The 24093-nt window shown below is 38.5% G+C and overlaps 2 protein-coding genes across 2 annotated transcripts in view; both read left to right on the forward strand.

Moving 5' to 3' along the window:
* The window catches only part of LOC137651073 (uncharacterized), a 29425-nt gene extending 6697 nt beyond the window's left edge, over nt 1-22728 (forward strand). Inside the window, exons 3-8 of the mRNA XM_068384210.1 lie at nt 9071-9238; nt 9516-9985; nt 10090-10299; nt 10493-10948; nt 11053-11237; nt 22169-22728. Of these exons, the coding sequence (XP_068240311.1) occupies nt 9071-9238; nt 9516-9985; nt 10090-10299; nt 10493-10948; nt 11053-11237; nt 22169-22728 (2049 nt within the window). The remainder of the gene's footprint in view (nt 1-9070; nt 9239-9515; nt 9986-10089; nt 10300-10492; nt 10949-11052; nt 11238-22168) is intronic.
* Nucleotides 22729-22776: 48 nt separating this feature from the next.
* LOC137651074 (uncharacterized) lies at nt 22777-23778 on the forward strand. The gene has a single exon (XM_068384211.1). It carries the CDS (start codon nt 22777-22779, stop codon nt 23776-23778), a length of 1002 nt encoding a protein of 333 aa, XP_068240312.1.
* The last annotated feature ends 315 nt before the right edge of the window (nt 23779-24093 follow it).

The following is a 24093-nucleotide window of genomic DNA, read 5'->3' on the forward strand; positions in this document are numbered from 1 at the left end:
TCTTCAGTTCTGGGAAGCAGCAGCCTCTAGGAGAAGGATTCTCCAAAATCAAACCATTGTTCTCCAGTCATGAGTAGTGCCATAGCCTGTGTACCATGGTCTTCCACTGTCTTGAGTAGAGTTTTCTTGCTTGAGGGTACACTAGGTCACGCTATTCTATCTTATTTCTTTTCTTATTTATTTTAGTTCTTGGTATAGCTTATTTTTATTGTTTATTACTTCTCTTTTAGTTTTTTATTTCCTTTTTTCCGTTCCTCACTGGGCTATTTATCCCTGTTGGTGCCACTAGGCTTATAGCATCCTGTTTTTCCAACTAGGGCTGTAGCTTTGCAAATAATAATAATAATAATAATAATAATAATAATACGAGAGAGACCAAGACCTTCTATTTACACAAATAGGAAATGAAAAAGGAGAAATAAATAAAGAAAAAGAAAAATAACAGAAAAATCGAAAAATCTAAATTGAAATCTCGTCGACGTAATCCTTGGCCCAACACAGATGAAAACATTTAAAAGGAAAACATGACGAGGCTTTGATCCAAGTTGTTTTATTAATTAATTAGCCGATTCAAATTGTGTATAAATGTTTGAAATGCTCTGGATTTCCTCTGCTCCTTTGTTGTACTGCTGCTGTCATTCCGAGAAACTTGCGCACAAGCAAATTAAGCCCCTCGATTTTAGGGGAAAAAAAAATTCATATACAGTTAGAGATAATTGAATCCCTAGTGAATATATATTATTTTGATAAATGTATAATTTAAACTAATTTTGGAATAGAATTCAAAATTAAAGGGTTTTATGAATGAAAATTACAGAGAGATTCGAAATATCGATATATTATGAAATTATTTTGATTGGTACTACGCCTGCAACACTCGTGGTTGTCTTTTCGTTATTGATCAAGTTTTGTTCATATTATTTTTGGAGTAAACCAATTTATCATCTATGATATAAAATACTTATAAATCATAGCCCTCATTCAAGTTTATTTTATTTTATTTTTTTTATCATAAATAACATTCATTCTTGGTGCAAGCTTAAAGTGCAATCACTTTATCCCATTTCATGATTTCACCGTAATATTCGTCGTGATGAAATTAGTCATGGCATCCTAATATTCTTTTATAACTATTTCCTAGTTTCAAATTCTTGTTCGTCTTCTGATATTTTCTAACATATCCACTCATGTGTCTCGTTCTCTTCACGTTCCAAAATTATTATTAATATTAATTTTGCTCTGACAAGTTACAAACATCATCTTTGTATTCTATTGCGAGATTTGTTTTTAGTTTAATTTTTTTTAGTCTGCAAATATTCGGCTGCATCACACACAAGTTTCACTGAACCTCCGTCACATGACTTATCATTTTTCTTTCCATAGATTTTTTAGTTTTAACTAGCTTATATCCCTGCTTGGTGATCTGTTGGACTGAGGTTCGAGTCCCGCTCAAATCTGTTAGTTCCTTTGGTCGCTGCAACCTCACTATCCTTGTGAGCTAAGGATGAGGGTTTGGGGGAACTATAGATCTACATGCTGAGTCATTAGCAGCCATTTCTTGCCCCTACCTGGGCCTAACTTGGGTGGAAAGAGGGCTTGTGTGCTGATCATATTGGTATACAGTCATTCTCTCGGGGGTATTGTCCTGCGGGCTAGGGCATTGTCATCATCCTTTGACTCTGCCGTTCATGAGTTACCTTTAAACCAATCCACTTTCTAAGCACGGATGAAATACATGGGTAGACTATGGGTAATAAATTTATAATAAATTCAAATTATTTTTTTTAATACACATTTTTCTTTGGATTTAGAATTAGATTCTTAGTAATATTTTCTTCAAAATTTAGGCCAATTATTTTAGAAATGATGGTTTATCTGTGAAAACAATGTAAGAGAAACAAAGAGAGAGAGAGAGAGAGAGAGAGAGAGGAGAGAGAGAGAGAGAGAGAGAGAGAGAGAGAGAGAGAGAGAGAGAGAGAGAGGACGAGCCTGAAGCATGAAACACGAGCATCCCAATTTATCAAGAAAGTCTCGGTCGAACGTTAAAAGTTATTTTTTCTTATCTTCGACTCAAAAAAAAAAAAATGAATAAAAAAAGAAGATAAAATTACTAAGGCCGTTCAAAAGAACATTATCAACATTTGTAAACAGAATTTTTTAACGTCAATAATTTTCTCTTTTGGAGTCCTTGGGCTTATATCCTCCTACTTTTCCGACTAGGGTTGCAGCCTATTAATAATAATGATAATAATAATAATAATAATAATAATGATTTTCAAAAGGTAGGGGGGATAGGGGTAGGAGGGGGGCAGTTGCAGGAGTGAGTGGGGGGGGGACGTAAAGTCATCAAGATGTAATGTCATCATATAAGGTTTAATGTTATTATTAACATAAAAAAAAGTCTTATTTGGTGACTGGTGCAAGCTTTAAGAATAATTATTTTATCCCATTTCACCTTAAAATCAGTTGTAATGAAAATAGCTATGGTAACCTACTATGCTTTTCCAACTGCTTCCTTGTTTTCTAATTAATGTTCTTCTTCTGATTTGATATTTAATAACTAATCCACCCTTGTGTCTCGTTCTCTTCACGTTCCAAAATGTTCTCTGTTATTTTCTTCGCACAGGTCACAAACCAAACATTCACTCGTGAGACCCGTGCATAGAATGATTGATCAGATTGTAAGATTTCTTTTAAAAATGTCAGCATGTTATTAATGAAACAATCCTCTGATCTTACTTCCATAGAGGAATGTGGAACAATTCATTTAGTTTTTTTTATTTCCTTGTTTCCGTTCCTCACTCGGCTATTTATCCCTTTTGGGGCCACTAGGATTATAGCATCCTGTTTTTCCAACTAGGGCTATAGCTTTGCAAATAATAATAATAATATTAATAATAATAATAATAGTAATACGAGAGAGACCAAGACCTTTCATGTACACAAATAGGAAATGAAAAAGGGGAAATAAATAAAGAAAAAGGAAAATAACAGAAAAATCGAAAAATCAAAATTGAAATTTCATCGACGTAATCCTTGGCCCAACACAGATGAAAACATCTTAAAGGAAAACATGACGAGGCTTTGATCCAAGTTGTTTTATTAATTAATTAGCTGATTCAAATTGTGTATAAATGTTTGAAATGCTCTGGATTTCCTCTGCTCCTTTGTTGTACTGCTGCTGTCATTCCGAGAAACTTGCGCTCAAGCAAATTAAGCCCCACGATTTTAGGGGAAAAAATTTTCTTACACAGTTAAAGAGATAATTGAATCCCTAGTGAATATATATTATTTTGATAAATGTATAATTTAAACTAATTTTGGGATAGAATTCAAATTTAAAGGGTTTTATGAATGGAAATAACATAGAGATTCGAAATATCGATATATTATGAAATTATTTTGATTGGTACTACGCCTGCAAGTCTCATGGTTGTCGTGGCTACCATTATGTCGTTCATATTATTTTTGGATTAAACCAATTTATCATCTATGATATAAAATACTTATAAATCATAGCCCTCATTCAAGTTTATTTTTTAATTTATCATAAATAACCTTCATTCTTGGTGCAAGCTTAAAGTGCAATCACTTCATCCCATTTCACCGTGAAATTAGTTGTGATGAAATTACTTATGGCATCCTAATATGCTTTTATAGCTATTTCCTTGTTTCAAATTCTTGTTCGTCTTCTGATATTTCTAACATATCCACTTATGTGTCTCGTTCTCTTCACATTCCAAAATTATTATTATTATTTATTTTACACTGTATTTCATTTGCACTGTCAAGTCACAAACATCATCTTTGTATTTTATTGCGAGATTTGCTTTTAGTTTAAATCTTTTTCGGCTGCATCACACACAAGTTTCACTGAACCTCCGTCACATGACTTATCATTTTTCTTTCCATAGATTTTTTAGTTTTAACTAGCTTATATCCCTGCTTGGTGATCTGTTGGACTAGGGTTCGAGTCCCGCTCAAATCTGTTAGTTCATTTGGTCGGTGCAACCTCACTATCCTTGTGAGCTAAGGATGAGGGTTTGGGGGAGCTATAGATCTACATGCTGAGTCATCAGCCGCCATTTCCTGCCCCTACCTGGGCCTATCTTGGGTGGAAAGAGGGCTTGTGTGCTGATCATATTGGTATACAGTCATTCTCTCGGGGGTATTGTCCTGCGAGCTAGGGCATTGTCATCGTCCTTTGACTCTGCCACTCATGAGTTACCTTTAAACCAATCCACTTTCTAAGCACGGATGAAATACATGGGTAGACTATGGGTAATAAATGTATAATAAATTCAAATTATTTTTTTTTATACACATTTTTCTTTGGAATTAGAATTAGATTCTTAGTTATATTTTCTACAAAATTTAGGCCAATTATTTTAGAAATGATGGTTTATCTGTGAAAACAATGTAAGAGAGAGAGAGAGAGAGAGAGAGAGAGAGAGAGAGAGAGAGAGAGAGAGAGAGAGAGGAGAGAGAGAGAGAGAGGACGAGCCTGAAGCATGAAACACAAGCATCCCAATTTATCAAGAAAGTCTCGGTCGAACGTTAAAAGTTATTTTCTCTTATCTTCGACTCCAAAAAAAAAAAAAAATTATAGAAAAAGGAGACAAAATTACTAAGGCCGTTCAAAACAGCATTATCAACATTTGTAAACAATCTTTTAACGTCAATAATTTTCTCTTTTGGAGTCCTTGGTCTTATAATAATAATAATAATAATAATAATAATAATAATAATTATAATGATTTTCAAAAGGTAGGGGGATTGGGGTAGGAAGGGGAGGGGGTTGCAGCAGTAAGGGGGGGGGGGACGTAAAGTCATCAAGATGTGATGTTTTTTCGTTCTAGACAGATTTTACTTTCACGATCGGGAGACATTAGCATATGTCTCATATGGACCCCCCCAAATAATAAGACATTTCTTTTAATAAAGTTGATTTTATAGTTATTTCTACTTCTTATTAATACATTTCTAGCCTATGTCCTTTAAAATTAATTGTATAAAGCAAGGTCTAAACATGAAAGCCATATTGTAGTTTCTGTCGTAAAAAATCCATTCATTTTAAGTCATTCCTTCACTATTATTAATTCAGTGATAAATAATAACGACATTTTATTTCATGAAATTTATACTTTTTATTTATATTAATGTGGGTAAATTATTTTAAACCTCTCTTATATTACTTTTCAGCAATTATTTGAAAGTACGATTTTTAAAAGGGAAGATTATCCAGATTTACGGTTCTTCTTTCTTTTAATTCTAAAATACTCTTCATCATCCGGACAGAAAAAGGGATATACTATACATTATATATATATATATATATATATATATATATATATATATATATGTGTGTGTGTGTGTATTTAAACATACATATTTATATTACAATATATATATATATATATATATATATATATATATATATATATGTACATACATATTTTTATATACAGTGTATATATATATATAAATTTTATATATATATATATATATATATATATATATATATATATATACATATATAAATTTACATATATATACACACATATATATACATATATATATACATACATATTTTTATGTACAGTATATATAAATATATATGTATGAAAAAATATAGAGAAAAATGTGAAAGTAACGCGCAAGGTACGTGAGACAAAGAGGGCCGCTGACCTGAGGTGGGGTAAGGGATTGGGTCAGTCATATGAAAAGAATAAGAAGTAGTTTTGGAAAGAAGTGAAGAGAGTGAGGAAGGCTGGCTCAAGAATTGAAGAGACAGTGAAAGATGGAAATGGAAGGTTGTTAAAAGGAGAGGAGGCAAGGAAAAGATAGGCGGAATATTTTGAAAGTTTACAAATGTTGAGGATAATTGGGAGACAGATATAATTGCTGTTTTAGGTGTCGAGGTGCCAGTGATGGGAGATGAGAATGAGAGAGAGATTACAATAGAGGAAGTGAGGAGAGCACTAGATGAAACGAGAGTAGGAAAAGCATCTGGTATGGATGGTGTGAGAGCTGAGATGTTGAAGAAAGGGGGTGTGACTGTACTTGGATGGTTGGCGAGATTGTTTAATGTGTGTTTTGTGTTGTCAATGGTACCAGTAGATTGGGTTTGTGTATGTATTGTACCACTATATAAGGGTAAGGGAGAGGTGCAGGAGTGTTGTAATGCAAGAGGTGTTAGTTTGTTGAGTGTAGTTGGAAAAATGTATGGTAGAGTACTGATTAATAGGATTAAGGATAAAACAGAGAATGCAATCTTAGAAGTACAGGGTGATTTTAGAAGAGGTAGGGGTTGTATGAATCAGATTTTTACAGTTAGGCAGATATGCGAGAAATATTTAGCAAAAGGTAAGGAGGTGTATGTCGCGTTTATGAATCTGGAGAAAGCGTATGATAGAGTTGATAGGGAAGCAATGTGGAATGTGATGAGGTTATATGGAGTTAGTGGAAGATTGTTGCAAGCAGTGAAAAGTTTATACAAAGGTAGTAAAGCATGTGTTAGAATAGGAAAGGAAGTGAGTGATTGGTTTCAGGTGAGAGTGGGGCTGAGACAGGGATGTGTGATATCGCAATGGTTGTTTAACTTGTACGTTGATGGAGTGGTGAGAGAGGTGAATACTAGAGTGCTTGGACGAGGATTAAAACTGGTAGACGAGAATGACCCTGAATGGGAGGTAAATCAGTTGTTGTTTGCGGATGATACTGTACTGGTTGCAGACAGAGAAGAGAAGCTTGACCGACTAGTGACAGAATTTGGAAGGGTCTGTGAGAGAAGGAAGTTGAGAGATAATGTGGGTAAAGAGTAAAGTTATGAGATGTACGAGAATGGAAGGTGGTGCAAGGTAGAATGTTATGTTGAATGGAGAGTTACTTGAGGAGGTGGATCAGTTTAAGTACTTGGGGCCTGTTGTTGCAGCAAATGGTGGAGTGGAAGCAGATGTACGTCAGAGAGTGAATGAAGGTTGCAAAGTGTTGGGGGCAGTTAAGGGAGTAGTAAAAAATAGAGGGTTGGGCATGAATGTAAAGAGAGTTCTATATGAGAAAGTGATTGTACCAACTGTGATGTATGGATCGGAGTTGTGGGGAATGAAAGTGATGGAGAGACAGAAATTGAATGTGTTTGAGATGAAGTGTCTGAGGAGTATGGCTGGTGTATCTCGAGTAGATAGGGTTAGGAACGAGGTGGTGAGGGTGTAAGAAATGAGTTAGCGGCTAGAGTGGATATGAATGTGTTGAGGTGGTTTGGCCATGTTGAGAGAATGGAAAATGGCTGTCTGCTAAAGAAGGTGATGAATGCAAGAGTTGATGGGAGAAGTACAAGAGGAAGGCCAAGGTTTGGGTGGATGGATGGTGTGAAGAAAGCTCTGGGTGATAGGAAGATAGATGTGAGAGAGGCAAGAGAGCGTGCTAGAAATAGGAATGAATGGCGAGCGATTGTGACGCAGTTCCGGTAGGCCCTGCTGCTTCCTCCGGTGCCTTAGATGACCGTGGAGGTAGCAGCAGTAGGGGATTCAGCATTATACACACACACACACACACACACAAATATATATATATATATATATATATATATATATATATATATATATATATATATATATATATATATATATATATATATATATGTCGGGAATTTTCGAACTGGCCATTCGAAAGTCCCGCCATTTGACTTCATGAACGTTTCGTCAAATGAGGGCAAGGCTGGGGGATCTCGCGGGCGAAAGACTTGAGGTTTAATACGTGACTGTATTGGAACCTAAATCTTAACCACCTGGTGGGGAAGGAGGGAGTGTTGTGGAAATTGTCTGTTTATGATATATCAATGGTGAATCTAACGTAAAATCAAGGCAACATGACAAAAATGTCTTATGTATGTGTTTAGTGTCAATGACAACTTTTCTTCGAAGCTGCTGAGCCTCGCTCGGCCTCTTTGCTTCTTCGTCCCCCCTAAAGATAAGTTGTTTATTAATTTGTTCTTATCTCTCTACCTCGTGTACCAGGTTGGTTGTAGTAGAAGTTTGTGTGCAAGACGTTTATTTTTTATATCGCAGTTTAACGTAGAGATCCTTGTGATTGGGGATCTGAATCCTGAGTTATATAAGAATAGGGATATTTGGTGTGTGATTCGTTGTGTAGTGAATTCGAATTGGCACTATTTTCAGTTTGTTGATGAGTCCGGTGTGGACTTTGTGCTTGAAGAGCACGTGTTATATTACCAAGAGTCAGCCTTGTTTTTTCCATTAACTCTTGTGAATGCTTAAGGATGTTGTTTGTCTTTATCAGAGTTTATTTTTGTAATAAAATTGTAAATTTTATCGCCGTATTTTAGTTAACTCCTGGAAGGTTTTGGGAATCTTGCCTCTTCAAGGCCTTGCGATCCGCCCAGTACATCTGGCAGATTTAATAAACTGGTGAAAATAACAACATTATGTGTGTGTGTGTTTGTGTGTGTGTGTGTTAAGTTAAGGCAAAAGAAAAACATATTTGGTTTGTTGTAGATGCGCAGTGCATCCCGCTGCGCATCTATCATGTCAGTCAGTTCGTTATGCAGTCAGGCTTCTCCTGATGGATGAGTTATTAAAATCCATTCAGACCTCACTAAAAGTAGTGGAAGAAGGACAAAATGACATTAGAAGTCGTCTAAAATCTCTAGAAATTGAAAAGAAGACATAAAAATAGTGGTACAAGACCCAAACATGGGTTTGATAGTGATGCGTGTGGGGAAGGCCGCAGAATAGTAAGAGAGAATCCTGTGTCCCTGACATCCCCCAGTTATCCAGTAAAACAGCAACAGGCTTTCTTTGGTCTGGTGTTGAATTCTCTCTCTCTCTCTCTCTCTCTCTCTCTCTCTCTCTCTCTCTCTCTCTCTCTCTCTCTCTCCAATTCTTTCTTTTTTCCTGCTTCTCTACTTCGTTATAATTATAACATTTTAGTTTTTTATGGCTATTCTATCGGCCCTCACTTAGATTTGCTTAAAAAGCAGTTACTTAACAACAAACTGTTGGAAAGTACTGCTAATACGAGGGAGGAAGAATAAGGACCCCCTTTCCAGGTCACAACCCCTAGCTGGGGGCAAGACCCCGGATACCCTTCCCAGGTCACAACACCTAGCCGGGGACAAGCCCCCGGACCCCCTTCCCAGGTCATAACACCTAGCAGTGGACCCCCTTCCCAGGTCAAAACACCTAGCCGGGGGCAAGCCCCCGTACCCCCTTCCCAGGTCACAACACCTAGCCGCGGACCCCCTTCCTAGGCCACAACACCTAGCCGTGGACCCCCTTCCCAGGTCACAACCCCTAGCTGGAGGAAAGCCCCCAGACCCCCTTCCCAAGTCACAACACCTAGCCGGGGCAAGCCCTCGGACCCCCTTCTCAGGCCACAACACCTAGCTGCGGACCCCATTCCCAGGTCACAACCCCTAGCTGGGGGAAAGCCCCCGGACCCCCTTCCCAGGTCACAACACCTAACGGGGGCAAGCCCCCGGACACCCTTCCCAGGTCACAACCCCTAGCCAGGGGCAAGCCCCCGGACCCCCTTCCCAGGTCACAACACCTAGCTGGGAGCAAGCCCCAGGACCCCCTTCCCAGGTCACAACACTTAGCCGCGGACCCCCTTCCCATGTCACAATACCTAGCCGGGGACAAGCCCTCGGACCCCGTTCCCAGGTCACAACACTTAGTCGGGGGGAAGCCTCTGGACCCCCTTCCCTGGTCAGAACACCTAGCCGTAGGCAAGCCCCCGGACCCCCTTCCCAGGTCACAACACCTAGCCGCGGACCCCCTTCCCATGTCACAACACCTAGCCGGGGACAAGCCCTCGGACCCCGTTCCCATGTCAAAACACTTAGCCGGGGGCAAGCCTCCGACCCCCTTCCCTGGTCAGAACACCTAGCCGTGGGCAAGCCCCCGGACCCCTTTCCCAGGTCACAACCCCTAGCCGGGGGCAAGCCCCCGGACCCCCTTCCAAGGTCACAACACCTAGCCGGGGGCAAGCCCCCGGACCCACTTCCCAGGTCATAACACCTAGCCGGGGGCAAGCCCCCGGACCCTTTTCCCAGGTCACAACCCCTAGGCGGGGGCAAGCCCCCGGACACCCTTTCCAGGTCACAACCCCTATCCGGGGGCAAGCACCCGGACCCCCTTTCCAAGTCACAACCCCTATCCGGGGCAAGCCCCCTGACCCCCTTCCCATGTCACAACACCTAGCTGGGCGCAAGCCGCCGGACCCCCTTCCCAGGTCACAACCCCTATCCGGGGGCAAGCCCCCGGACCCCTTTCCCAGGTCACAATACCTAGCTGGGGGCAAGCCCCTGGATCCCCTTCCCAGGTCACAACCCCTATCCGGGGGCAAGCCCCCAGACCCCTTTCCCAGGTCACAATACCTAGCTGGGGGCAAGCCCCTGGATCCCCTTCCCAGGTCACAACACCTAACGGGGGCAAGCCCCCGGACACCCTTCCCAGGTCACAACCCCTAGCCAGGGGCAAGCCCCCGGACCCCCTTCCCAGGTCACAACACCTAGCTGGGAGCAAGCCCCAGGACCCCCTTCCCAGGTCACAACACTTAGCCGCGGACCCCCTTCCCATGTCACAATACCTAGCCGGGGACAAGCCCTCGGACCCCGTTCCCAGGTCACAACACTTAGTCGGGGGGAAGCCTCTGGACCCCCTTCCCTGGTCAGAACACCTAGCCGTAGGCAAGCCCCCGGACCCCCTTCCCAGGTCACAACACCTAGCCGCGGACCCCCTTCCCATGTCACAACACCTAGCCGGGGACAAGCCCTCGGACCCCGTTCCCATGTCAAAACACTTAGCCGGGGGCAAGCCTCCGACCCCCTTCCCTGGTCAGAACACCTAGCCGTGGGCAAGCCCCCGGACCCCTTTCCCAGGTCACAACCCCTAGCCGGGGGCAAGCCCCCGGACCCCCTTCCAAGGTCACAACACCTAGCCGGGGGCAAGCCCCCGGACCCACTTCCCAGGTCATAACACCTAGCCGGGGGCAAGCCCCCGGACCCTTTTCCCAGGTCACAACCCCTAGGCGGGGGCAAGCCCCCGGACACCCTTTCCAGGTCACAACCCCTATCCGGGGGCAAGCACCCGGACCCCCTTTCCAAGTCACAACCCCTATCCGGGGCAAGCCCCCTGACCCCCTTCCCATGTCACAACACCTAGCTGGGCGCAAGCCGCCGGACCCCCTTCCCAGGTCACAACCCCTATCCGGGGGCAAGCCCCCGGACCCCTTTCCCAGGTCACAATACCTAGCTGGGGGCAAGCCCCTGGATCCCCTTCCCAGGTCACAACCCCTATCCGGGGGCAAGCCCCCAGACCCCTTTCCCAGGTCACAATACCTAGCTGGGGGCAAGCCCCTGGATCCCCTTCCCAGGTCACAACCCCTATCCGGGGGCAAGCCCCCGTACCCCCTTCCCAGGTCACAAACTTGTACTGGCAAGAGGTAATGTTGAACTGCGCACTCCAAAAACATTAAAACTAAAGAAATTAATGACTTACTTTTATGACAAGGTGTAATGGTCTTTTTTTCCCCTGTCCGAAATAATGGTTACCTCCACCAAGCATAGGGGAATATATATCCTGGGCCATATTTCCCCCGGGGAGAATTTCGGACGGGGGGAAAAACAGACCGTTACATCGGGAAGACAAAAAGGGATTTTAAGTCGGATGCAATCCTCTTAAGGCTTAAGCCTTTTACCCAACAATGAATTATTTTGTTTACGATCATTTTTTTCCTTTATTATTTTTAGCCTTGCACTATTTCTCCATTCCTTTCTTCAATTTTGCTTTCCAGAATCTTCACTTTCACTTAGAAATTAAAGAAATAAGAGCTTTTTTTGGTTTACGAGAATCGTACTATGTATTCAGTTGAAGTTGTTGAATGGAAAATGCCACCGATGTCTACAGCAGTAATATTAGTATTAAAAGACTTCTCTTTTATAAAATACAATCATAATTAAGTTTTTTTTCCAAGAAACTCTATACAAAACCAACATTTGTATCCATAATCAATATTTGGTGTGTTACAATTAGTCCAAAGGGACTAAGAAAGAGTTTGTTTGGGCGGAGTCACGTAAACAGATTAGTGAAGATTGTGATCTTAGTCCCAATATCATTTATTTCTCTTTTTCTTAATCGTATTTAATTTAAATAACGGAATAGATTTCCTCATAAGAATTTTTAATAATGAAAATATCATATGTTTAGGTATGTGTACTTCAGGAATGTCGTTTTGGATTGATGACATCACAGTCTCTTTGCACTTGGCCAAAATACTTCTGACTTTTTCGATAGAAAAAATCCTTTAAAATTCCTACGTAGCTATAATAATAGTCAATGTTAAGAGCATCTAAATTCATAATTATTAACGTTTATCAAATAATATAAATTTATCAAATAAATTAATAAACATTGCATAAAACAATGAAGCTTGCTGATATGGAAAATATTTTCTGATGAGTAATGGCAGTGATGTCTGTATCGTCCTGGATAACCTAAAGTAAAGAGACTCGGGTTCTCCGAGAGTCCTGGGATCGGGTCAAGCCCTAAGAAATTGACTCCGTTGAGGATCCTTCCTCTTGGGTGTCTTCCGATTCAGGACTACCTCTCGGTTTGGGGTTCCGAGACAGGCAGGATAGAAAGAGAGTATCCTGTCACTGACGTCCCCCGGTTATCCAGCAAAACAGCAACAGGCTTTCTTTGGTCTGGTGTTGAATTCTCTCTCTCTCTCTCTCTCTCTCTCTCTCTCTCTCTCTCTCTCTCTCTCTCTCTCTCTCTCTCAACTATTTCTTATTCCTGCTCCTATCCCATAGTTTTTTTAGCCATAAGTAGCTTACGTCCCTGCCTCGCGATCTGTGGGACGGGGGTTCCAGTCCCGCTCAATATCGATCGTTTTCTGCATAGTCGACGAGCCTGAAACATGAAACCCAAGATTCCATATCCATTAAGAAGGACTCAAACGAACCAGAATGACACCCTCAATTTCGTCCAATAATGATACTTTACTTTTCTATCTCTCTTGCATAGTTTTGGTACGAAGGATTTTATCATAATTATGTCAATCAACGAGGTGATAGTGACGCCACCTGCCAAAATAGACGTAGACAGTAACCCCCCCCCCCCCGCTCTCCTCATTTGTTTTCCTTTGATGGTTTTGAGATTTGAAAATTTCTTGTGAAATAATGTTAAAAGATCCTCACGGCATTACCACATTTGTTAGATTTTTGTAATTAGCAGACATATGTCATAAATATAATTAGTTAAGTACGTGATATATAAATTACACACACACTGGTACCTTTGTTACAAGGTCTGGTGGGCTATAGGCAGATGAGAGATTATTCATTTAATACAAACTAATATATTTTATAAGGGTGAATGTAATTCATTGGAACAGGTTTCAATTCGATTGTCTTTATGGGGAGGTCAAGTTTGCGATTTACAAAATATTACGATTTACAAGTAGTCGGGTGGCCAAAGCACCAGCCGCCCGTTGAGATACTACCACTAGAGAGTTATTGGGTCCTTTGACAGGTCAGATACTACTACACTGAACCTCTCTCTGGTTACGGCTCATTTTGTCATTGTCTACACATACACCGAATAGTCTGGCCTACTCTTTCCACATTTTCCTCTGTCCTCATACACCTGACAACAATGAGATTACTAAAAATTCTTCTTTGCTCAAGGGGGTTAACTACTGCACTGGAGTTGTTCAGTGGCTATCTCTTCTTTGTAAGGGTAGAAGAGACTCTTCAGTTCTGGGAAGCAGCAACCTCTTGGAGAAGGATTCTCCAAAATCAAACCATTGTTCTCCAGTCATGGGTAGTGCCATAGAAACTGTACCATGGTCTTCCACTGTCTTGAGTAGAGTTTTCTTGCTTGAGGGTACACTAAGTCACGCTATTCTATCTTATTTCTTTTCTTATTTACTTTAGTTCTTGGTATAGCTTATTTTTATTGTTTATTACTTCTCTTTTAGTTTTTTTATTTCCTTGTTTCCGTTCCTCACTGGGCTATTTATCCCTGTTGGGGCCACTAGGCTTATAGCATCCTGTTTTTCCAACTAGGACTGTAGCTTTGCAAATAATAATGATAATAATAATAATAAGGCTACGAAAGACACCAAGACCTTTCATGTACACAAATAGGAAATTGAAAAGGAGAAATAAGTAAAGAAAAAGAAAAATAACAGAAAAATTAAAAATCAAAATAGAAATCTCGTCGACGTAATCCTTGGCCCAACACAGATGAAAACATTTAAAAGGAAAACATGACGAGGCTTTGATCCAAGTTGTTGTATTAATTAATTAGCTGATTCAAATTGTGTATAAATGTTTGAAATGCTCTGGATTTCCTCTGCTCCTTTGTTGTACTGCTGCTGTCATTCCGAGAAACTTGCGCACAAGCAAATTAAGCCCCTCGATTTTAGAGGAAAAAATAATTCTTATACAGTTAAAGAGATAATTGAATCCCTAGTGAATATATATTATTTTGATAAATATATAATTTAAACTAATTTTGGGATAGAATTCAAATTTAAAGGGTTTTATGAATGAAAATTACATAGAGATTCGAAATATCGATATATTATGAAATTATTTTGATTGGTACTGCGCGTGGAAACTCGTGGTTGTCCAGTTTCCTTGTATCATCTTTCGGTCATATTATTTTTGGAGTAAACCAATTTATCATCTATGATATAAAATACTTATAAATCATACCACTCATTCGAGTTTTTTTTTTTTTATTTTATCATAAATAACATTCATTCTTGGTGCAAGCTTAAAGTGCAATCACTTTATCCCATTTCACCGTGAAATGAGTCGTGATGAAATTACTTATGGCATCCTAATATGCTTTTATAGCTATTTCCTAGTTTCAAATTCTTGTTCGTCTTCTGATATTTCTAACATATCCACTCATGTGTCTCGTTCTCTTCACGTTCCAAAATTATTATTATTATTTATTTTGCTCTGTCAAGTTACAAACATCATCTTTGTATTCTATTGCGAGATTTGCTTTTAGTTTAAATTTTTTTAGTCTGCAAATTTTCGGCTGCATCACACACAAGTTTCACTGAACCTCCGTCACATGACTTATCATTTTTCTTTCCATAGATTTTTTTAGTTTTAACTAGCTTATATCCATGCTTGGTGATCTGTTGGGACTGGGGTTCGAGTCACGCTCAAACCTGTTAGTTCCTTTGGTCGGTGCAACCTCACTATCCTTGTGAGCTAAGGATGAGGGTTTGGGGGAGCTATAGATCTACATGCTGAGTCATCAGCAGCCATTTCCTGCCCCTACCTGGGCCTATCTTGGGTGGAAAGAGGGCTTGTTTGCTGATCATATTGGTATATAGTGATTCTCTGGGGGTATTGTCCTGCGAGCTAGGGCATTGTCATCGTCCTTTGACTCTGCCGCTCATGAGTTACCTTTAAACCAAAATCCACTTTCTAAGCACGGATGAAATACATGGGTAGACTCTGGGTAATAAATGTATAATAAAATCAAATTATTTTTTTTTAATACACATTTTTCTTTGGATTTAGAATTAGATTCTTAGTTATATTTTCTACAAAATTTAGGCTAATTATTTTAGAAATGATGGTTTATCTGTGACAACAATGTAAGAGAGAGAGAGAGAGAGAGAGAGAGAGAGAGAGAGAGGACGAGCCTGAAGCATGAAACACAAGCATCCCAATTTATCAAGAAAGTCTCGGTCGAACATTAAAAGTTATTTTCTCTTATCTTCGACTAAAAAAAAAAAGGAATAAAAAAAGGAGATAAAATTACTAAGGCCGTTCAATAGAACATTATCAACATTTGTAAACAGAATCTTTTAACGTGAATAATTTTCTCTTTTGGAGTCCTTGGGCTTATATCCTCCTACTTTTCCGACTAGGGTTGCAGCCTAGCAATTAATAATAATAATAATAATAATAATAATAATAATAATAATAATAATAATAATAATAATGATTTTCAAAATGTAAGGGGGATGGGGGTAGGAAGTGGGCAGTTGCAGGAGTAAGGAGGGGGGGGGGGGGGGGGGGGCGTAAAGTCATCAAGATGTAATGTTACTTTCACGAATGGGAGACATTAGCATATGTCTTATATGATGACCCCCCCACTGCCCCCCCCCCCCAAAAAAAAAGACATTTCTTTTAATAAAGTTGATTTTATGGTTATTTCTGCTTCTTATTAATACATTTCTAACCTATGTCCTTTAAAATTATATGTATAAAGCAAGGTCTAAACGTGAAAGCCATATTGTAGTTTCTGTCGTAAAAAATCCATTATTTTTAAGTTATTCCTTCACTATTATTAATTCAGTGATAAATATTAACGACCTTTTATTTTTAAAATTTTACATTTTTTATTTATATTAATGTGAGTAAATTATCTTGAACCTGTCTTATATTACTTTTCAGAAAGTATTTGAAAGTACGATTTTTAAAAGGGAAGATTATCCAGATTTAACGTTCTTCTTTCTTATAATTTAAAATACTCTTTATCATCCGGACAGAAAAAGGGATGTACTATACATTATATATATATATATGTATATATATATATATATATATGTATATAAATATATATATATATATATATATGTATATATATATATATATATATATGTATATAAATATATATATATATATATATATGTATATAAATATATATATATATATATATATATGTATATAAATATATATATATATATATATATGTATATAAATATATATATATATATATATATGTATATAAATATATATATATATATATATATGTATATAAATATATATATATATATATATGTATATAAATATATATATATATATATATATACATATATATATATATATATATATATCTATATCTATATCTATATCTACTGTATATCTATATATATCTATATCTATATCTATATCTATATATATCTATATATATATACTATATCTATATACATATATATATTTATATATATATATATATATATATATATATATATATATATATCTATATCTATATATATATCTATATATCTATATCTATATCTATATATATATATCTATATCTATATCTATATATCTATATCTATATATATATCTATCTATCTATCTATCTATCTATATATATATATATATATATATATATATTTTATACATAGATATATATATATACCAGTATATATATGTGTGTGTATGTATGTATGTATGTTTAAATATATATATATATATATTTAAACATACATACATACATACACACACATATATATACTGGTATATATATATATCTATGTATAAAAAATATATATATATATATATATATATATATACAGTATATACATATATATATACACACATATATATAACTCCTCACCAGGGTATGATTCCTCCGTCTCCCCCTACCCAAGAGACGGGGAGAGACCGAGTAGTTATTCGATAACGTGTCTAGTAAAGCAACAATAGATAATCGGTATCAATAACTTGATATTGTCTTCCAAGAACCCTGTCACGAATCCCCTGTAATTGACACCCCACTTAGAATTACACAGGTTGATTGATTGACTTAATTGAGGATCATACTGTGCCAGAGGTGTTACTTGAAGGTCCAGCTTCTCCAAGTGACACTTACATTTAGCTCGAGTTGAATTCATTTGCATTCATTAGGAATGAATTATCCTTTGTCAATATCGAAATGTTGAATTCACGACAAGTTGACATAAGGTGATACTAATAGACTCAAAAATCCCTTTGAGCGATTTTTAAGTTTAAAGGTCGCCCATGAATGACAGAGGCAAGGGGGCAGGACAATACCCTAGAGACTGACCGTACATTTGATCAGCGCCTAAGGCCACTCTCAAGCTGGGATCTGTGAGGGCCAGGCAATGGCTGGTGTTGCATCACTATTTAGACTTATAGATTCCCCTCAAACAACCATCCCTAGCACACAAGGATGGTGAGGTTACAGACAACATATCGAGCTTGAGGGGGCACGAACTCCCATCCACATCAAAGAGGTTACGACAAGTGGGTTTATGAATTCAATCCATCAAAAATATTAACTGACTATTACTATATTCTATTGGTCGATTTAAAAGTATTCTCTGCCTGGTGTTTACCAGTCGGGGGTTTGAGTCCCGCTCAGTCTCGTTAGTGCCATTAGTGTCTGCAACCTTACCATCATTGCGAGCTAAGGTTGAGGGGAGCCTACAGGTCTATCTGTTGAGTCATCAGCAGCCATATGCCTGGCCCTCTCCGGTCCTAGCTTGGGTGGAGAGGGGGCTTGGGCGCTGAACATATAATATATGGTCAGTCTCTAGGGCATTGTCCTGTTTGCTAGGGCAATGTCACTGTCCCTTGCCTCTGCCATTCATGAGCGACCTTTAAACCTTTAAACCTTTAAATAAAAGTATATGAATGTCGGTATAATCATCCTAATGCATTTCATAAAAAATAAATTCTAACCCATTAAAAGGCTGAAAGACATATAATAAAAATACCTAGTAACTAGACAATTTTTAGCTGACTGGAATGATTTTTGTGAACGAAAAGAATCTTCCATGTTGTAATCATTGCAGGGAGTGAGGCTAACAACCCCATCCTACATGGATAACAAATACCTTCATACATACAACACCAACAACTAATGCAGCAGTTTCTAATCCGCTGGAGGACAAAGCCCTCAGACATGTCCTTATTCATGAGTGGGGTTTGTCCAGCTTTCTTCCCCAAGCTGGCCACTGCTTATTGGTGATGTTGAGAGACTTTAGTCTGATCCCTACTGCTAACCAACCTAGTGTGGGTGACTCTGGCTAGTACAGATTTGCTGATCATGGCAATATGCAAACCTTTTCTCCACATAGAACAGGATAGATAATAGATGGACATTAAGAATAACAAAAGGAGCAGGGGAAGGGGTACAAGACGATGCATAGACGAACTAAGACAATTTGCGGGTATAGCCCAGCATAAAAAGACCATAAACAGACGCGATCCAAAGGACATATCCGAGTTACGGTTAATGTTGATTATACATGGCTGACGACTATGTAGTGTGAAGTAGGAGATGATGAGTGAAGAAGTATTGATTTAAAAGCACAATATAGTGACGACTGGCGAAATCTTACCAAGGTCATTTGTGTTAATAGGCGTGGGAGAAGATGATATATATATATATATATATATATATATATATATATATATATATATATATATACTTACTGTATATGCATACACACACATATATATATCCCTCTGTCCTCATACACCTGACAACACTGAGATTACCAAACCATTCTTACTGCACTGTAATTGTTCAGTGGCCACTTTCCTCTTTGGTAAGCAGCTCTTCTAGCAGAAGGACACTCCAAAATCAAACCGCTGATCTCTAATCTTGGGTAGTGCCATAGCCTCTGGTCTTCCACTGCCTTGGGTTAGAGTTCTCTTGCTTGAGGGTACACTTAGGCACACTGTTTTATCTTATTCCTCTTCCTCTTGTTTTGTTAAAAGTTTTCATAGTTTATATAGATATTTATTTTAATGTTGTTGCTCTTCTTAAAATATTTAATTTTTCTTTGTTTCCTTTCCTCACTGAGCTATTTTCCCAGTTGGAGCCTCTGGGCTTATAGCATCCTGCTTTCCAACTAGGGTTGTAGCTTGGCAAGTAATAATAATAATATGATCACTTGTAAGACATATCAATAGAAGAAACTTTTGATAGATAATAAATAAAAATTATTCATTTGAATACCAAATACTAATGAATACGAATAAGCAAATTGCATTTAAGATCTAAAAGTAATTATTTATCTCATCATATATTCGCAATTCTGAAAGAGATAATTAACATAATTTATACCATTAACAGTTATTTAGCCTTATCATATTAGCATATATTAAAAAAAAACTGTCATTCAAGCTACAACTTATTTTAAGTCTTATATATTTTACGTTTTACTAAATCGTAAGTCATCAAAGATTCACCGGAAAAGTAGTATTTGAAGAGTAATATAAAGACGCGATATGAAAAGTATAGAATTATTATTATTGTTATCAATTGCCAAGCTACAACCCCTAGTGGGAAAAGCAGAATGCTATAAGCCAGGGGCCCCAAACAGGGAAAATAGCCTAGTGAGGAAAGGAAACAAGGAAAAATAAAATATTTCAAGGACGGTAACACTAAAATAAATATCTCCTATATAAACTATAAAAAACTTTAACAAAACAAGAGGAAGAGAAATAAGATAAGAATTGTGTGCCCGAGTGCTCCCTCAAGCAAGAGAACTCTAAACCCAGACAGTGGAAGACCATGGTACAGAGGTTATGGCACTACTCAAGACTAGAGGACAATGGTTTGATTTTGGAGTGTCCTTCTCCTAGAAGAGCTGCTTACCATAGCTAAAGTCTCTTCTACAAAGAGTAAACCGTTATTTTACTAGCTTGAGAATTAAATAATATTGTGAAATTGTAAGTCCCTGGCAAAACAAAAAGATATATGGAACCTATATCATTAAAAGAAGAGCATCTCAAAATAAAATACATTATGGAGCTTAAAAATAAACAAATTAAAAAAAAATAACTTCTGAAAAAGATAGTAAATCTATAATATTGATAGGAAATTATCTCAAATTAAAAAAAAAAGAAAAAAAATTACAATAAAGACTTCTGTAAAATATATCAGAATACATACGAAATGTTTACATTCAATACAAAATGAAAATGTATGAAATGTAGGCTATCAATCGCAAAACATACATTAATAGAAAATGTACATATCTTACGAAATATGAAACTGATTACTTACCAGGCAACTTAATCGAGATGAACTACTGAGGAGACTTCCTTCTCAAGCTTGGATTAAAAATCCTACAAATCCTTATGGATTAGTCGCAAGGAATTCTTAAAGTAATCCTTTTCTCCACGTCGGTATGTGCCATCCTTCAACAAGTGTTTTATGTTCACATATCTGTCTGTGCAACTCCTCTGACAAAAATAAATAAATAAATAAATAAATAAATATATAGCTTATAGGCTCCAAGTAATTTATATTAACATATACAGTTTATATATACCCGGAAGGACAGAGAGGGATTTTAAGTCTTATGTAATTTTCTGAAGCCTTTTATCCCACAATGAAATATTTTGTTTGTCATAATTTTTCTCTTTATTCTTTTCAGATTTCTACTATTTCTCCATTCCTTTCTTCAATTTTTCTTTCCAAACTCTCCACTTTCACTTAGAAAGTAAAGAAATAATAGCTTTGGTTTACGAGAATCGTACTATGTATTCATTGGAAGTTGTTAAATGGAAAATGCCACCGATGTTTACAGCAGGAATATTAGTATAAAAAGACTTTTCTTTTATAAAATACAATCTTAGTTAAGTTTTGTTTCCAAGAAACTCTATACGAAACAAATAATTGGTGTTACAATTAGTCCAAAGGGACTAAGAGAAACTTTGTTTGGCCGGAGTCTCGTGCACAGATTAATGAAGATTGTGATCTTAAACCCAATATCATTTATTTCTCTTTTTCTTAATCTTTTTCAATTTAAATAATGGATTAAATTACCTCCTAAGAATTCTTAGTAATGAAAAGATTATAATTTTTTGGGATGTGTACTTCAGGAATGTGATTTTTGGCCTGATGACATCGCAGGGTCTTTGTACTTCTTGCCCAATATACTACTGACTTTTTCGATAAACAAAAATCCTTTAAAATTCCCACGTAACTATAATGATAGTTGATAGTAAGAACATGTAAATTCATAATTATTAACGTTTATCAATTACTATAAATTTATCAAATAAATTAATAAACTTTGCACAAAACAACGAAGATTGCTGATATGGAAAATATTTTCTGATGAGTAATGGCAGTGATGTCTGTTTCTTCAGTTTCGTTTTAGACTCGGGATCGACAACAACTCTCATCGCTGGACCAGCAAACACATCGCCTACGTTCATCACTTGGATAGCCTCCCGAGGGTGAAATAAAAATTTTGTTTTTTTATATTAATATATGAATAGATAGATATATAAAAGTCGATAAATAAAAATCCCCAAATACTTTTCTATATTTTTTCTTTACTTCGAGTTCTACCATATTTTTAATTTTAATTTTTATTTTGATATTTTGAGAGTTTGGCGACCCCAGGAAAAGCACTTGGCGACCCCAGGGTTGGGAAACCTGGCTCTATGGCCTTGTACGTCATTGTAAGCGCCTTTACCAAGAGGACTGCAACTGTGACCACTGCACCAGATACAAAGAACGAAGAATCGAACTGTTCGACATGGCCATGGTTGGTGTCTCATCTGAAGAGATTGAGAACTCCACAGTTCATTTTCACAACATTAGATGTAATTGCAACTCTTGCAATGTCACATCTTCATACATCCGCCAGTACTTTCAACCCGATCCAACTGCTTTGGAGGAGACTACTCCACCTCCCAAACGGAAGAAGAGCCCTGTTCAATCTTCAACAGCTTCCATTGAACCCTCATCATCGCCTCTAAGGACACCAAGGACTGAGAACCTGGCCTCGCCCTTGTCTGTCCCCTCTCTACCTTCACAGACCGCACCTGTTGCAGCCCGCACTCCTTCTCCAGCACCTGTGACCTCCACTGCCATGGAGGTTGAGCCTCAGGGGGCACACACCTTGGACTGCAGTTGTGTTTCCTGTCTTCAAGACCTTCTATAGGAGGCAACTGCCATCGCTGCCAGTTCCCCACCTTCCCAGCAAGAACCCATGGGACCTCTCCCGAAGTTTAGGCTCTCCAACAGCTCTACTTCCTATGCAGCAGTTACTGCCATGGCTGCAAAGCCTGGCATCAAGCTCTCAGCTAGACCAAATCGGAAGGGAGATTTAATTATCATTCCCAAGGACTTGGATACCGTCAAACACCTACAAGAAGAACCAGATCTTACCCTGCTAGACCCTGCCTTAATTAGAAGAAAGGCAATCATATCCAGATATCCAACTACTATGCCTATCTCCATTGTCACTTCCTACAGCAATGTAGAAAAGGCCGACCGCTGCAAAAACCGTGACAACGTCCCTGTCAGGAGGTTTTTAGCCACTTTCATAGGTCCTGTGCCTTCATCACTGGATCTGGGAGTCTGGGAGACGTATCCAATTCAAGACTATACCCCCGAGCCTCTTCGCTGCTACCACTGCCGACGCTACGGCCATTACAAGGAGAACTGCCAAGGCCCTGCTTTCTGTGGTGTCTGTAGCCAACGTCACAACACCGAGATTTGTATACAGGCCCACAAGAATGGACAAGAAACTCGCCCTAAGTGCCGTAACTGCTCCAAACCCCACCATGCCTGGAACAAACGCTGCCCTGAACGATTAAGGAGAATTGCTGCAATGAAGGGCACTAATCCTCCTAAAAACAACAAGCCAGCTTCGATGCCAAAACCCAAGAACCAGCCAACTCCTCGCCATGGAAGTCAACGGCAGCCTACCACTGTTCCTGCTCCTGCAACTGCAAAGCGAAACCAGACTTCCATCATTTCTGTGCCTGCACTTGCAATCCAACAACAAGCTGCTTCAACTCTTCATCCTGCAATTCCCCCTCCTCAACCTGCATCCTTGGCACAACAAATTGAGTCCCTCACCTTGACTGACCTCATTCCCATTGCCACCCAGATCCTTACCAGATTCCTATCCTTAACCTCGACCTCGGCTCCCACCTTCCTGCAACTCCCGCAACCTTTCATCAATTCAGCTTCAGTGCAGGGATAACCTGATCCTTGAGGGGCCTCTCTCGTACTAACTTATCGAGCGTGGTACAGAACCGGGCCCCTCCCCCCTCTCACATAACCCACCCTATCCTTTTAACCTCATCTTTTACCCTTTCCAAATCCAACATAGAGCAGGAATGAGCCTCTTTGCTTAAACCTACTCCTATTTTCTCCTACTGAAAATTCTTCTCTCCTCTCCCAGTCTCTCCTACTTACTGGGACTTGCAACTATCAATACTATTTCTCTAACTAAAATCTTTCTTTCGTGGACCTAAAAAGAGTCCCCTTTTTCGGGTTACTTTCTACCCCTTTCACG

Source organism: Palaemon carinicauda, chromosome 12 (assembly GCF_036898095.1).
Source record: "Palaemon carinicauda isolate YSFRI2023 chromosome 12, ASM3689809v2, whole genome shotgun sequence".
NCBI classification, from domain to species: Eukaryota; Metazoa; Arthropoda; class Malacostraca; order Decapoda; family Palaemonidae; genus Palaemon; species Palaemon carinicauda.

Coding starts and splice junctions, on each gene's coding strand:
- LOC137651074 (XM_068384211.1), top strand. CDS start 22,777: ATGGGACCTCTCCCGAAGTTTAGGCTCTCCAACAGCTCTACTTCCTAT.